This window comes from Spermophilus citellus (assembly GCF_964194105.1).
Source record: "Spermophilus citellus genome assembly, chromosome: 17".
NCBI lineage: Eukaryota > Metazoa > Chordata > Mammalia > Rodentia > Sciuridae > Spermophilus > Spermophilus citellus.
Genome location: NC_138199.1, coordinates 31,891,676 through 31,909,518, shown reverse-complemented (window position 1 = coordinate 31,909,518; position 17,843 = coordinate 31,891,676). Strand labels below are relative to the sequence as shown.

General features: G+C 33.9%; 1 protein-coding gene across 1 annotated transcript in view; it reads left to right on the top strand.

Moving 5' to 3' along the window:
* NLK (nemo like kinase) overlaps positions 1 to 17,843 on the top strand; it is a 144,453-nt gene that overhangs the window by 71,784 nt on the left and 54,826 nt on the right. The window contains exon 2 of the mRNA XM_081269993.1: positions 9,752 to 9,881. Coding sequence (XP_081126119.1) covers positions 9,752 to 9,881 — 130 coding nt within the window. The remainder of the gene's footprint in view (positions 1 to 9,751; positions 9,882 to 17,843) is intronic.

Here is a 17,843-nt window from a genome sequence, read left to right as displayed (position 1 = left end):
TTGTTAAATTTCTGGGTTTCTGTTTGTTCACTTATCTCCCCAACTGGGGGAGCAGGCTCAGGCTAGCAGAACTATAGACTTTTTCTATTATTTTCCAGTGGAGTTTGATGCTTTTACTCTCAGTGTCACTGGGAATGGATTTTTTGCTTTCTAAGTTGCTGGTTTTCATTGCCAGCCCTGCTTAGGTGGAACTATTGCAGGGGGTGAGGGGAGGTGTGAGTAAGGAGCTGCTCCACGCAGTAATGCCACTGACTCCCATTGTTCTTTGACTCAAATTTCAGCATTTTTCATAAATACTTTTAAATTTGTCATTTGACTTTGGTCATTTTATAGAGTCCCAAAATGTTTGTTTTTGATAAATGTTGTCTAATTTTATAGTTGTTTTAGGGGAGAGGATTTGCTGACCTCTTCAGTTTGCCACAGCTGGAAGTCTTGCCTCTTTATTTTGTTTTTGCAATATTTTTGGTTTTGGTTATTTATAACAGGCTAACTAATTAAAAACCTGAAGCACATCTATATATTATGGCTTGCTCAGCATTTTGCTTCACAATGGAAGACATTAGGAGATTATGATTAGATTAGGGGTGGGACTGTAGTCCTAAATTCTGCTGACAGCACTTTCCTGTGGAATGCTTCTTAATAATATATTCTTGTTTAATGATGAAGAAAATGTTTATTTTTTAAGCAAGCAAATTCCTTTGAAATTCTATCAAAACATAAAAAAAGATATTTTAACATACTCCTCTTTACAGAATGAACCTGTGGCACAGAGAAAGAAGTGACAAAAATCCACTGAGCTGGTCTAGATGTATATCAATGTGAAAAATAAGGGAAAGAATGATCTTCTTTAAAAATTACTCATTTTATAGATTTCAAGCTAAAGTGCTTTTATATCAAAAATTTAAACTGGGCAGTTTGCCTTCTTTAAAAGCCTTTTTAGTTTTATTATAACACAGAAACATACACAAAATACGGCTTAGTGACTTATCACACACAATAGTATTACACATCCCTATAATCATTCAAGTGAAAAGTAAGAAAGACATCACTAGTACCTAGAAGTTCTCTATGCCCTCTCCCACTATCATCCCCATTTCTAAGGATAACCACTCTTCATGGTCTCTTTAAGTGTGTATCCCTAAACATTAGAGTTTAACTTGTCGTATATTTTTAATATTATAGAAAAGAAATCTTGTAGTACATATTTACTGTGATTGGTTTCTTTTTATGGAATTGTGTTTGTGAGATTCATCTGTGTTGCATGTAGCAGTAGTTAATTTTAATTGCTGTAGAATATTCCATAATATAAGTATACACTTTTTTTAAACCATACTACTACTGTTCATGGATATTTGAGTTTTTTCGCAAATAATTGGTACTATAAAAATGTGTATGTATTTTAGTATATACATCAAGGAGTCAAATTACAATGTTGAAATCTATCTATCTATCTATTTATCTGTCTGTCTGTCTTTATGCCAACTTGTTTTCCAAGTGATTTACCAATGTACACACACCTATCAGTAGTCTATTAAGAATTTCCATTGCACTACATCTTTGTAAAACATTTGGTATTCCCAGACTTTTAAAAAATTGATTCATAGGAGATATATATATATATATATATATATATATATATATATATGGATAAGAGCCCTTTGTTCCTTCTAAGTGTTGCAAGCATCCTCTACGTGACTTACGTTTTTTATCTCTTAACAATGTATAGATATGAAAAGAAGTCCTTGATTTTAAAGAAGGTAAATATCAATTTTTCTGTATAATTAGTGTTTTTTGTTCATGGAAGCATATTCTCCCTGCCTAAATATCTTGAAGACATTGTCCTATATGTTGTCTTCTAAGAGTTGTGTGATTTTACATCTCACATCTATATCCAAAACCCACCTATTTGTGTGTATAGTGTGAAGTGAAACTACAATTACTTAAATAGTGTTTTAATATGAAAAAAAAAATACCAATGAAGTTGTTGGGTAGGTAATTAAAAAGGCAAGAAAAGAACACTAAGATGTCAACACAAGTAACAGTTTCCATCTCACACCTGGGAGAATATAGGTAAGAACTTGGAATTATTAAAACTTTAAACCTCATGGAGCAGAAATTCAGCCATCTGAGGAAGGGATATGGGCTTACTACTGTTGGTATCTCTAGTGGAAGATACAGTGAGACCAGTTCTGCAAGAGTTGGAAAAACAATAAATTGAATTCAGCTGCTGCTATTACAGACCAGTGTTTAGCTGGATGGGTTTGAAGTTAAGATACAGTAGCTTAATAATAACTGGCATAACTTTCCCATCTGCACTGCTCTGCAGAGCCACTCTTCTTCTTTCTTTTCTACTTTTCTTTTTTTTTAGTACCAGGGATTGGAACCCAGGAGAACTTAACCACTTAGTCACATCCCTAGCCCATTTTTGTATTTTGTTTAGAGATAGAGTCTCCCTGAGTCGCTCAGAGCCTTGCTAAGTTGCTGAGGCTGGTTTTGAACTTGCAATCCTCCTGCCTCAGCCTTTCAAGTTGCTGGGATTACAGGCTTGTGCCACCGCTCCCAGCTCTGAGCCACCGTTTTGATAAGCCAAGTGTTCATATAAGCAAGATTACATTTCTAGGTCATATTTCTATTTCTGGACTATATTTGCACAAAAATTACATTGTGTAAATTATGGTAACTTTATAATAAGGCATTAAATCTAGCAGAGCAGTTTCTCCCACCTTGTTCTTCAAGTGTTTTAGCTATCATTTGCACCCTTGCATTTCCATAAAAACTTCAGAAATAATTTGTCTGGTTTCACGAAAAGAAAACCTTGTGAAGATCTTTTTGGATTTCACTCAATCTAGAAGTCAGTTTGGGAGAATTGAAGTTTTTACAATGTTGCATCTTCTAGTCAGCGAATATATGTCTATTCTTTAATTGTTTTCAATGTTTTTTAGTTGCTTTTTGTAGAAGTTTTGCATAGGATATCATTTGTTAGCTTTGATCCCAGATAACATTTTTCTTCTTTTCTTTCTTTTTTCTTTTTTCTTTTTTGGTAACAGGGATAGAACCTAGGGGCATATTACCACTGTATAAGTGTTTTTTGTTCATGGAAGACATCTTCTCCCTGCTTAAATATCCTATATGTTGTCTTCTAAAAGTTGTGTGATTTTGCATCTCACATCTGTATCTAAATAAAACCCATCACATCCCAAGTCCTTTTTAAAATTTTTTATTTTGAAACAGGATCTAAATTGCTAAGGACTTTGCCAAGTTGCTAAGACTGGTTTTGAAATTGTAATCCTCCTGCCTTAGTCTCCCAAGCTACTGGGAAGATATTTTTAATATTATTATTAGTATTTTTATTATTAGTAGTATTTTTAAATATTATTAGTATTTCTATTTTGAAAACTTTCAAATATATATTATTTTATTTACTTTCCTGTAATTAGACTTACCACCCAGATATAATAATTATCAAGATTGCTTTAGTTTTTAACTATCTGTTTTTATTGTTACCAAAGGTTGGTTGTTTGTATGGTACTAGGGATCGAACCCAAGGCCCTGTGCATACTAATCAAGCATTCTGAGCTACATTGCCAGCCTTTTATGTTTTTTTTTATTTTGAGACATAAAATTAGATATACATCTTTAGAAAATATGGGCATTTTATGTATGACCACAGTACTAAGCCATATAACAAAGTATTCCTTATGACAAGAACAAAGCTTTTTCTGAAAATGTGAATTTCTTTTCTTTCCTTTCTTTCTTTTCTTTTTTTTTTTTTTCTTTTTTTTTTTTTTTTTTTCATGGTACTAGGGACTGAACCCAGGGCCTTGTGTTTGCTAGGCAAGCTGAGTTCTATCCCTGACTAGCATTAAAGTTTTTTGATGATGCAAAGCCACACTGTTATAAATCTACCATGTTAGTAAAATAATTCTTTTTTGTCATGTGGTTTTTTTTTGTTTGTTTGTTTTTGTTTTTTTGTACCAAGGATTGAACCCTAGGGCACTTAACCATAAAGCCACATCCCCAGGCCTTTTTAATATTTTATTTAGAGACAGGGTCTCCCTGAGTTTCTTAGGGCCTCACTAAGTTGCTGAGGCTGGCTTTAAATTCTTGATCTTCCTGCCTCAGCTGGTGGGATTACAGGCATATACCACATGCCCAGCTGTCATGTAGCATTCTGTATGTTTAGAAACATAATGTGCAGCAAAAATTGCTATATTTTAAACTTTTTTTGCCTTTATATTCCTCAGAATTCTTATGACAGAACACATAACTTTCAGGAAGTCCTTAATGGGATTAAAAACGAGCATTTTTATGTGACTTAGTTTTAGTTACCCTTTATGACCTCTTCTCACCCAAAATTGTTAAAATGCAAGAAGGAGATACGAATTATTTTCCTTTATGGCTTTGCATAGAAACCTTTCCTTCATCGCAACTAGTTTTTCTCCCCATGCAATATTCATAGGTCTGTTTCTAAGGGAGGACTGTGGCTAGTGGGCCATGAAAACTCCCTTCGCTTGACAGACTGGGCTGTATCATGTTCATCCTCTCACATGAGAAAATCCCCTTTAAAAAGACAGGGTGACCACTTCATTACAGGCAGGTTGGATTCCTCACAGAGATACTTGACAGTGACTAAGGAGGAAGAGTTGTTATATCTCTGCAGGATGTACAGTGTGGATGGAACTAATTAATTCATGGTCCAAAGAAAAATCAAATATTCCTAGGACCACAGGAAAAAAACAAAATAATTTTCAGTTACATTTTAACTTATCCAACATTATTGGTGGGGAACTAGAGGGGTCTTGAAAGTGAGTTCTTACTCTAGTAAAGTATTTGAAAATAAATATGATGGTCTGATATTGAATGGCTGGCCTATTGCTTATCCCTCCTCCTTTATCAGTGCCCTTGAGTGCCTCACTGTAGATCAGAATGGCCTACTGTCATTTATTTAAACAGAATTAGGGGATGGTTACGTTCATATTTAACTCTTTCAATTAAATATAGATATTTTGCTTCTGCTAGTCAATAATGTTAGAAAGATATGAAAAAATGATGAACTTCATTGCATTATAGCCTTGGTTTAGCTATTGTATAAGTTTTTTCCCCCTTATAATAGAAAGCAATAAAATAACAAATTTGGGGGCCATTTTAGTATCTTGAGAAAAAAGAGAAAAGATCCCTTCTTATGCATACAGCTAACTCAACAAATACAGACTTGAATAAACAGACAAACTAAAGCTCAGTGGATGGAACAAGCAATATAAACATGGAAGATGAGAATCCTTTTTTTTTTTTTTTTGAGTGGGGGAGGGAGGCATAAAGGATTTTTCCTTCAAAATGGTATGCAGCTCTATAAGTTATGGCAGAGAGTGCATACAAACTATAACCTGTTAAAATTCTGGTTAAAAAGAGCAGAGAGACATAAAAATAAATTCCTTGTTCCTTAATTTATTCTTAAATTTCATGTGTGTCCTAGAATATATAACAAGGATACATTCTCTAGACCTATTTGTTGTCAAAAATTTTGTATCATAATTTGTTTTTTCTCAAGCAGACAACCTAAATAAAAGTAAAAATAACTTCTAAGGAAATGAATTTCAAAATGAATGTGAAAGCAATAATCTAAATATTTAGAATCTAGTTAGGAGATTCCGTAGCTGAGATATATACTGTATTGGTACATTTGACATAGTAATTGTAGTATACATAGCAAAAAATAGGGGATTGCTTATAACAACTTGACATGAATAGAATTAGGAGAACTTGATTATCTTAATCTAAGTTGAAGCATTCTTACTATAAATTATTTGTTTCTTTTGAGTAGCTAAAAATCTGTATCAGAAACATAAACTTGAAAACTGCTAAAAACATGGGGAAAGATTCTTCACATAAAAATTAATGAGGAACTTAACATTTCTTGGAGATTCTTGCTAATTTAACAATGCTTTAAGCAACAATTTAAAGATGTTTTGATAAACATGTTTTAAGTGACATTTGGTGCCTAGGAAAGTGTCCCCAATAAGTTTTAGTCTCGTGTCATTCAGTTTTTCTGCTTGTCAGTAATTCAAACAGATTTGTGATAATGATCATAGTTTCCTGGGATTAAGAAAACTTTTTGACAAATTGACCACACTGATCTAAAAAGCTTCTTGTTTTGTTGTTGTACTGTTGACAAACTCTCTTTCTCTCTCTCTGAAGAATGACTTTTAGATTCTTTTAGCTTTTTAAAAGATAGTTGGACTTGTTCTAAGAGCAGAGTAGGATGATACACTCCGGGCAAGTGTAAAGAATTCCTTCTCAAAACCTTTACAACTTTATTTTTAACATGGTAGAAATCAAATATTAATTTAATTAATTATTAATATTAATTAATTCGGGAAGTAAACACCTGTTAGTATAACTTGAATGCTTAAAAAGGTAGTAAGATGAAATGATAGATATACTATTTAGGGCATCCAGTATTTAGCAAAAAAAAATAACTGACCAATAAGTGGATTGCAGATATAAGGATAGCTCCTTTTCTTTTTTCTCTCTCTGAAATGAGCCAAGTTACTCTAAAAGTTGTTCATTATCTCTATATCTGGAGCTTAATTAACAAGCATATTTGTAGTAACCAGAGTATTGCAGCAACAGAGAAACTAAGCACAACTAGCCTTTGAATAACAAAGGAAATAAAAGAATTCCTGTATAACATTCTTTCACACTTATCTTTGCTCTGTGGTACTGTTTTGCTGAACTAAAGCATCTGCTACCTCAAGTTAAGAGAGAACAAACTCAACATGGCGTGAAATTACTGCACTGCCATTCACATTCATTAGAGTTATATTGTTACCAGCCACAGGCATGACTGACTTTTGCATGAATAATAAAATAAAATGCTGCTTTGCGAATTTTACCTTAAAACATTACAAGGCACAATACTAACCTTGAGCCTATGTCAAGTATTTCCAGGAGCAGGTTTATATCAGTGCAGTGTTTCTCATCACAGTAGGATGATCAGCAAAAACAAGTCACAAGTTAGGAAGAAGTAGTATTATATGAGGCCTCTGGAAAGAGTCGTGGGTTTTTTTTGTTTTGTTTTGTTTTGTTTTTTGTGGTGCTGGGGATTGAACCCAGGGCTTAGTGCATGCAAGACAAACACTCTACCAACTGAGCTATATCCCCAGCCCTGGAGAGAGCATTTTATGAAATCAGTTTATTCACTAAAAAAACTAATATATATTGTGCTGGACTATTATAAAAGATGATAAAATTTATTAAAGTACCATTTGGCAACCATCAATAATTGGTTTAGACAAAAATCATCAGTGTATACTGAAGGTAGTAAGTCAAAGTTTGATGAGGAATAGGCTATTTACAGTTACAATGGGAAAAAATAGTAATTTTACAGTGGAGAAACCTGGCAGATACTTCATCCAAGTGACTGAAGTTATCCCCAGTGATGAGACATATTAACATCATGCCTGCAAATACAATGCTCTGAGAAGATAGTACTTCTGTATTCCTATCAAAAATGCAGGGCTGGGCACAGTGGAATAATATCAACTACTTGGAGGTTGAGGCAGGAAGATCGCCAGGTTTAAGGCCAGCTTCAGCAATTTAGTGAGACAGTGTCTCAAATTGAAGGAAAAAAAGGAGAGTTGGGGTCTGGGGATGCACTTCATGAACTTAAGTCATAGAGTGAACCTGGGTCCAATTGCTAGTACCACCGAAACAAATTTTTAAAAGCCAGCATAGTCTGAATCTAATCATGAATAAACACCACACAAACCCAAACTGAAGGACAGTCTACAAAATACATGTACTTTACTCTTCAAAAATGGTACTGTCATGAAAGACATGCTAGATAACTATTGCAGGTTTAAAAAGACAAGAGACATGACAATTGAATACAATGTATGATCCAAAATTTTCCTTCCTTTGTATTTCCTTGATTTTTTTTCTTTTTGTTGTAATGGGGAGTGAACGCAAGAGTGGTCTACCACTGAGCTATATCCCTACCCCTTTTGTTATTTTTATTTCAAGACAGGGTCTCACTAAATGTCCAAACTGGCCTTGAACTTATGATCCTCTTCCTTCAGGCTCCCTAGTCACTGGAATTACAGGTGTGCCCCACTGTGCCTGGCTTTCCTTGACATTTTTATTTTCTATTAGCTGGATATATAAGTAGTATATTGAACCAGGGTATGGTTATTGGAGGAAGAAAAAATGGCTTTCAACAGTCAGACTATAACTAATATTCATTTTCCCTGATATTTTACTTTCCCAGTTTATAAGCAGTTTAAGCCATATTCTAGGTTTTGGTTTTTATTTTCTAAGCAACGGTCTCTAACATTAGGTCTCCAGGCCTAATTTGAATTACATTTCAAGCTTTGGAAAACTCAAAAATGATACTACTTAATTGTTTCACCAAATTTTCAGTCAGTAGAAGAAAAAGGAGTCATCCTGTGTTTAAAATTACTAGAATACATCATGTAAGAGTTTCATGAAAACTTGATAAAGGAAGTAGTGATAACTAAGATTAATTCATAGAGAAATTTGGTGTGATTTTGTTTTAGATATAGGTAGATAACAGGAATATTTTATTTTTAGGAAGGCAATTTGATGGTTGTCTGATTTCCTGATGGCATTGATCATAGTTAATTGAAAGAATAATTAATTGAATAACTATACCCAAGATTAGTCATTGGATATCAGTCTCATAGATGGTTTCTAGTGCTATATCTGTTAATAAGATCTATTATTTTTCTAAACTTAAACTTGAATAAAGGCATTGATGACACATGGATCAGATTTTAAAATTACTCAAAGCTATAAGGAATATTCAAAGCACTAGATCAGAGCAAGAACTAAAGATAATGGTAGCTGAAATGATCATCAGGAACCTAGCTGACCATATAGAACAACCAGTCTTAGTATGATGGGTAGACAGGGAAAAAAAGCTCTAGGTTAATTCATGGCATATCAATAGCCAAATGACCAGTTGACCAATTTACCCAAATTTATTGATTTGTTTCTTTTAACTGTTTCATTTAATATGTATTGATTGAGTTCAGTCAGAAAAATGGAAACCACACTGATATTTCAAACATAGGAAAATGTAAATATGGGAAATTCATTATTCAAGTGGTTAGAAGACTGAAAGAAAAAAGGGGGAACACTGAGCTATTAAAGAAATAATACCCATAAGGAGCAACTACCACACCGAAAGCTGGGAAACAAAAGGACAGAAGTTATCATCACTTAAGAACTAGAGGGATCCTTAAGCCTCCACTCATACTTCTGAAGAAGGGACATTGTTCAACCAGTGCTATCCCAGGTTACTAAAAGACGTTCATATGGTTAGAAACCAAGATATTTAAATTGTGTTTGAACATCTCTGAAAACAAAGCATGTAACTGATTGACTTTGATTATGGGTAATATGCTATGCTCTTTATTTTTTTTTTCCCATCTTTAAAATGGCTTTACCACTAATGTTCCTCCTATCTCAGACGTATAAGTGATCATTCAGAAAGGGCAAAATGTTTATTAGACAGGGATTTTTTAAAAGCATGGCAGATGAGTTGGGTAGCTGAACATTTTCTTTGTGTATACTCTGCTTTCTCACTGATGCCTTAGCTTTATTATATGGATTTAATATTGTTTTAAGATAAAGATATTTGTCATGATCTGATCTGAAACATTGGAGAACAAGGTTTGGAATTGATTTCTGTCTTTTTCCTCCCCCCCCCCCCCAAATATTGCTTCTTTAGGTCAGTAACAGATCCAAGAGATGGAAAGAGAGTAGCACTCAAAAAGATGCCCAACGTCTTCCAGAATCTGGTCTCTTGCAAAAGAGTCTTCCGGGAATTGAAGATGTTGTGTTTTTTTAAACATGATAATGTAAGTGAAATTGGTGTTTGGGGGAAACTACTTCCTAAACCTACTTCACTGAATTAGTAAAGAGAAAACGAGTGTTAAAAAGAGTGCAAGTAAAATTTAGAAATTAGCTGTAGTTTTATGTCAAACTCTGAAAAGTTATAAGCACATCATGAGATTATAGAATACCTATTGTTATTGAATGGGTCACACATACATACATGCACACAAACTCACAGTTTTCTAACTGTATCCTTTCATTACTATGCTTTCCTTTAAATGTGTAATCTTTAAGTTTCTATAACTGTCTTAAATTTTCACTATTGAGATCAGTAGTTTCTAGCCTTGATTATTAGAATCATGAGTCCATTTTATCAAAATTTTATTTGGAGGTCTAAAAATTATACTCCAAATTGTTTTGACTTTCAGAAGGTCTAACTCCAAATTATAATAAACATTACACATAATAAGTCGCAGATGGGCTTTGGTATTGTGTTGTACACTACATTTATCAGTCTGAATGTCTTTTTTTTATTTCTAAGAATATAAGCTATTAAATATGTTTAAAACTCATAGAAAAGAAACATGTGTTTGTAGGGAAAATAAGTTAGAAGGAGACTACAGCCAAGTTTTTTATTAAAGGACTTAGAAACTTGAGGAAAATTAGATCCTTTTTATGATTGAACAGTGATCAAGTTTAAGTGAATTATAAGGTTTATTCACTGGCAGGTAAATATTAATTGATGCAAAGCAAATGTTGATATTTAACAGGGAATAACACTAATAACACCAATATTCAACACAAAAATAGAGTGTAATACATAGCGAATGATATAAGGAGTAATCTACCCCTAGTTTTAAGTGCTGTATTTTTATTCCTTACCATTTTTAATTAGAGATGTAGGAAAATAATATCTTCTTTAAAAACAGTATAACCCTTGGGGCTGGGGTTGTGGTTCAGCAGTAGAGTGCTTGCCTCATATGTGTGAGTTATTGGGTTCGATCCTCAGTACCACCATAAAAATAAATAAACAAAATAAAGGTATTGTGTCCACCTACAACTAAAAAGAAAAATGTGTGTGTGTGTGTGTGTGTGTGTGTGTGTGTGTGTGTATTTTAAATCGTATAACCATTAAGGTAACAAAGGTTAGTATATTTGTGACTTTGTGAAGACTCGTGGACAGACTCATCACATTTTGAAAAACAGCTTCTTCTCAACTAATCCTGAATTTAAAATTTTATAATGTGTAACATTTAACTGGAGGTTGTTAGAATTGGACTCTGTTTTCAATTTCATGTGAAAAGAAAAATTGCCTCAAATTCTTCAGATAGTACTCAACCTGTGCTATTTTAACTGCCATAATAAAAACTTTATTAAAAATGATTTCTTGTGAGTCTAACTGCTTGTTTGCTCAGAAACCCTTATAACTTTGACCAAAGTTTGGGTCTTGTTTTAAGAAAAAAAAATTACAAATGTTTTGGGTATTTGGTAAAACTTATATCAAACTTATTTTATGGTTCACTTGAAGCTTCTTGGCTTGACATATTTCATTTTATTGATTACCCTCATGAAATATCTTTTTCTTAAGCTTAAAAAAATGATATCACTGGGGTTGGGAATATAACTGAGTGGTAGAATGCTTGCTTAGTATAGTGAAGCCCTGTGTTTGATCCCCAGTACTGGAAACAAAAATAAACAAAAGTATTGCTGTCTTTTGAAACTACCTCGCAATGTGCTTCTTTTCATGTTTCAAAATACCATTTGAGCTACTATTTTATGAATGGTTCTCAGATTTTGGATATGTTATTTAGAATGATGTCTAGTGCTTGTTTAGTTATTTCTTGAATTTACTTTACTACCACCTCAGCATCAATGAGTACAAGCCTTATGTATAATGGTAGAGACACAAGTAAAGGTACCCATGATAAAGAAATACTTCAAAGGTGGCTTCAGAAATTGACTTACTAAGGTTTTTTCAGTGTTTTATTATCTTCAGACCAATCTTGGCTTATTTTATAAGAAGATGGATGATATAATAAACTGTTTTATAGTTTTGCTTGTGATTCGTCCCTAGAGAGTAACTAATAAGTTCCAAAGACAGTGCCTCAGTGAATAGTGTTTAAAAAAAAAAATGTAAACAATTCCTGAAATTTACACTAATTAAAACACTATCAGTTCTAATGAAGTTTACAAAGGCTGGGCTTTAGAGTCAAAACTGGGTTTGAGTTGTAGTTCTATTTTCCAGTGATATGTGAACCTACATTTTTTTCAAGGGCTGTTTTCTAAAACATTTGCGAAGTGACATGGTAAAAGCAGAAACAACAGTATATGATTATTGTAGAAATTAGATTTTAAAAATGCGTACAAATATGTTAAACACACACACACACACACACACACACACACACACACACCCTCTTTTGAGCTGCTGAGCTCTGTCATAAGAAGAGTGCCTGTGACATATGTGGGAGTTTTTGAAAATGAAGCAAATGGTTGGAGGTGAAAGTGGTATGAGAGCACTATTTTATACATAGTGGATTTTTCCAATGCTTGAGATATATTCCCTCAAAACATCTCAAGGCATACCTGATATGTGAAGGATGCCAGTCTTAAGAGGCAGCTGATATTTGATGTAGTTAAGGTAGCAAATGTTTATTAATTAATTAATTGTGTCTTATGGAAAGAGTGCTAGGTCATATAGGGGATACAAAAATATTTAAAACACTGTCCATTTTGAACAGGTTAGACGAGATACTTAATACATGTTGCTGTGTTCAGGAAGTATGCTAGATGTTTTACATACACTAATTCATTTACTCCTTAAAAAAATCCTGTAAAGATAGGGCTTATTAACCCTACTCAGAGGAACCAGAGGCTTAGAATTAATATTGCCCAAGGTCAAGGTGGCACAGATTTAGAGTATAAATCTGGCTCCAGAGCCCATTTTCATTAGTTCAGCAAATATTCATTGTGCATATCCTGTATGCCTAAACTACCTTACCTTGTGGGGTCTCTACCTTTAAGTAGCTTAAATAACTTTTTTTGGCAAGGGTACGGGGGATTGACCTCAAGGGTACTCAACCACTGATCCACATCTCCAGCCCTATTTTGAATTTTATTTAGAGACAGGGTCTCACTGAGTTTGCTGAGGCTGACTTTGAACTTGTGATCCTCCTGCCTCAGCCTCCCAAGCTGCTAAGATTACAAGTGTGCGCCACCACGCCCTGCTGCTGAAATAATTTTTGTAATGTGATAAATACTATGATAAAGGTACCATAGGAGGCATGCCTGCATGGTTAAACATTAATTCAGGAAAATCTGTGTTGTATGCATAGATAACAGAGATCAAGATAACCAAACCTAGAAGCATCCTCGAATTACTGTGGAGCCTTAAAAGTCTAAATTGGAATCTCTGGGGTTGAAGCCCAGGTAACAATAAATTTTTAAGGCTTCTCTAGTGCCAAATACCATAAGATTAAGGAAAAGAGAAAATTTGTGGACTTAAAAACTCAAAGATACTTCAAACATGAATAAGATAAAGTTAAGATGAGCCTTTTGAGAATAGGATTTGATTGAATAGAGGAAGAAGAAAGAAATGTCATGTTAAAGATGGCATTTAGAAAAATTAACCTGGTCGTTGTGGGAAGATTGGGTTTTAATTTAGAAGGCTTTTTATGTATCAGAGAATAGCTACAAAGCCCTAGAAGGCTTTGTATTTTCTTTTGAAAGAACTCTTCAAAGTCACTGTATCCAATTCATTGATTTCAGGTGATCTGACTGAATTTCTGTGCATGCGTACACACACATATATCTGAGTAGCTGTTTCACCATCTTAAAGGGTAGGTTCATCTTGGTTTCAGTAATTTAGGGAAACAGAAACGGATTTAAAGATTGATGTTGTTTAAGTTTATCACTAGTATCCAGTCAGAATCTGAGATATTATTATTATTATTATTCCAGGCAGAATCCTCCTTCTACTTGACCCATCTATGCCCTAGGGCGTATGCACATGCAAATAAGTGCATAGCTGTCATATGATCAGCATGGAAAGTAATGATTGAGTTTTTAAAAATCTTGTACTCCTAGGCTAGGGCTGGGGCTCAGCAGTAGTGCATTTGCCTGGCATGTGTGAGGCACTGGGTTTGATTCTCACCGCCACATATAAATAAATAAAATAAAGGTCTGTCAACTAAAATATATATATATTTTAAAAAACTTGTACTCCTTTGAGAATCTGCTGAAAGCTAAGAACTCTTTTTTTTTTAAATGCACATACACACTATTTTTATGTCCTTTTAGACTTTCAGTTGTCCTTTAAAGCCATTTAGAGCCCCCTTAGGGTCCACTGACTCCTGCCAAAGGCCCCATCATCATACATACAAGTCTTGCACCTTTTCTCATCTTGCAGCAGTAGCACTAAGCATACAGTGGATGGTTAGTCTTTGAAGAGTGAGTGAGTGAAAATAACAGAAAACAAAAGAAATATTAGAGTTAGGCGCACACCTGTAAACCCAGCAACTAGGGAGGCTAACGCAGGAGGATTGCAAGTTTGAGGCCAGTCTCAGCCATTTAGCAAGAGACCCTATCTCAAAAAATAAGAAAGAACTGGGGCTGTAGCTAAGTGGTAAAACACTTTGGGGTTCAGTCCCCAGTACCAAAAAGAAAAGAGAGAAAAGAAACAGAAACCTTAGTAATAGTAAGATGTTAGTAATACATTGGTAATACTAACTGCTAAAAGTACCAATAGTTGGTAATACTAACTGTTCCTCTGCCAAAGAGTGAAAAAGCAGAGGATGCTATAGAGGTAACATTACTTTTCAGTGAATTTGGTTTTGTTTGCTAGACAAAGTTGGTGGTACTGGACAAATCACTGAGGTATTTAAAATAATATACAGTCTTACATGTTTATGGATTAAAAGACTCAGTATGGTTGATATGCCTGTTTTCCCCAAGTTGAACTGTATATCGAATATAATTTCAGTTAAAATATGAACGTGGTTTTACATTTAAATCTGTGTTGAAATGACTATTCTACAATGTATGGTACTGAAAAAGATCTAAAATAGCCCAGATAATCTCAAAGAAGTTGAATGAAATTAGAAATTCATACTACTAGATATTGAGACTGTTTTTACAGGTATTAAGCCTCAGGTAGTAAACAGTGGAGGGATAGACAGTTTAATGGAACAAAACAGGAAGTCTGTATATTCATATACATACATTTTCACTTGATTTATAGTAGAGGTACCCCTGCAATCCAAGTGAGGAATGATGGCCATTTCAGTAAGTAGCTCTGAGTCAGATACCTGTATTTTTAAAAAACAAACCTTACCCCCTGCTTCACATCATATGCATAAATTCAAAATGGGCCATAGACTTAAATGTGAGAGATAAAATAATAAAGCTTCTAGAATAAAACATAGGAAAATATCTTTATGACTTTGAGACAAGCTAAAATTTCTTAACTGAATAAAGCATTAAACATTTTTTAAAAGATTATTAAATTTGACACCATTAATAAAGAGATAAAGTTCATCAAAAAATTAAAAGAATTGGGAACCTGGCACCATGATACATGCCTGTAATCCTAGCTACTTGGAAGGCTAAGGCAGGAGGATTGAAAGTTTGAGGCTAGCCTGGGTAACTTAGCAAGACGCTATGTCAAAAAAGAAATATTTGTAAAAAAAAGGGAACGTGGGTGTACATTTTAGTGGTAGAGTGCTTGCCTAGTGTGTGCTTGATTCTGTTTAGTCCCTAGTACTTTTTTTTAAAAAGTTAAGAAAATGGGACTAGATATATAGTAATGGTAGAATACTTGCCTAGCTTGCATGAGGCCCTGGGTTCTAGCCTCAGTAACACACACACACACACACACACACACACACACACGCATGCACACAAATAAATAAATATTTAGTGTTTGAGGAAGACAATAGAAATAAATGCTGTGCTTGGCATTTTTTCAGACTGCAAATTCTTTATGTAGACATCAAACATCATATAATTTCTATAAATCAATACATTTTGCCCATCAGTATTTCATAAAAGAGAATAACATGAAAATTATCCAGTCAGTCATCAGAGAAATGTAAATTAATAAAATGCCACTATATGCCCATCAGAATGGCTGAAATTTAAAAGACTGACAATACCAAGTGTTAACCAAGGTTATAGAACAACTGAAATGCTCATCCATTGCTAGTGAATATATAAATTTGTAAAACAACTTAGGAAAACTAATACTAAAGGTACACATACCCAATGACTCAACAATTGTATCCCTTGTTAAACACTTGAGAAATGAATACATACATCCATCAAAAGACATGTACAATCATGCTTGTAGCAGCTTTATTAATAATAGCTAGACATTGGAAACAATGCAAATGTCTGCCAGCAGTTCTCTGGATTAGTACATTGTGGTATATTCCATCCTAGAGTGGCATAATATATATCAGTAAAAAGGATGAACCCCTGGCCCACAAAGCAACATGGATAAATATCACTTGCATTTCTCTATTTTGTAATTTGTGTAAAGTTCAAGAACAAGCAGAATGAATCTATAGTGACAGAAGTTAGAAGTAATACAAGGATAGTTTTTAACTAAAAAAAAAGCAAATGGGCTTTTTAAGGGTCTTGAATTTCTTGATCTGGGTGGTGTTTAAAATAATGTGTGTGTGTGTGTGTAAAATTTCATCAAATTATATTCTTAGAATTTGTGTACTTTATTATTACAACTCTATAAAATATAGCAGTAATAACATAATCTCCACCTTAAAGAACTTATTGTCTCTTGGGGTCAGATAAAAGAAAGGGGTTGTTCTCTCCTAAATGCAGGCTCTACCAACTTCTTTATAAGTATCTTATTCTTGTCTTTGAGTCCTTGACAGAGTAGAAATTCAGTGTTTGTTCTATGAATGAACAGTTACATTTCTTTATATTTAGGACTGTGGTTATGCATAGCAATTAATTGTTTTATTGGTAAAGGATGATTGAAACTAAGCTTTTGCTCATCATTTAACAACTTTATAGTGACTCTTCTAACATCATGGGGGTTAAAATCCCAAAGAGCACCTAACATAATGAACTTTTGTTCAGTTCTTTGAAGAGTTGAGAAGTGTGCAAGACACTATTTGGTGATAACAATTATTTACTTTTTTTAAAGTTATAGATGGACACAGTGTCTTTATTTTACTTTATGTGGTGCTGAGGATTGAACTGAGTGCCTCATGCATGCTAGGCGAGTGCTCTACCGCTGAGCCACAACCCCAGCCCAGTTATTTACTTTTTAATTAGCTAAGTCTGTTTACTCTCTTTGTATTTGAGATCCTTTGAAGAGTTGGTAATTTGGAGTACTTTGATTCTTTATAAGCCCAAGTCTTTACAAGAGTTTTCCTATTTACATCATAAGACTATTGCCCCATAATTCATTCCCCCAAATAATAGAGGGTTTATAGAGAAACTTCAGCTATTTAAATGGAGAGTCAGGCATGAAGTTTGGAATTTAAAACTCTTCTATGCCTTCTGATTTACTCATTTACATCCCTTCTGAGATTCCTGGATTATGTCTACTGGTCTAAGTATGTTTTTGCCACCTAAACACCGTGGAATGCCATCATCCTCTGACAAACATTTTAGATAGAAAGAGTAAGCATAAAACAACAAGCATATAAAAAATTCCAGACAAGAGTTTAAAATATGATACTTTTGAAGCTAACGATTATAGATGAATGCTGTAGTGCAAATGTCTCCCCTGTTTTGAATGGCTTTTCTACAAAAAGCCTCATCAAATATGGAGTAAGACTCATTCTTCTCTCCCAAGGTTTAAAATGTATGGTTGTCACTTTCCTCTAGATAACCTCTAATTATAGCAGATAGATTTGAAGTGTAAAATAGCTTTGTCTAATGGACGTTGTCACTCATTGTGTTCTGTTTTCCCCCAAGACAGGATGTATGTTGTTCAGATACAAAGTTCAGAGTCTGAA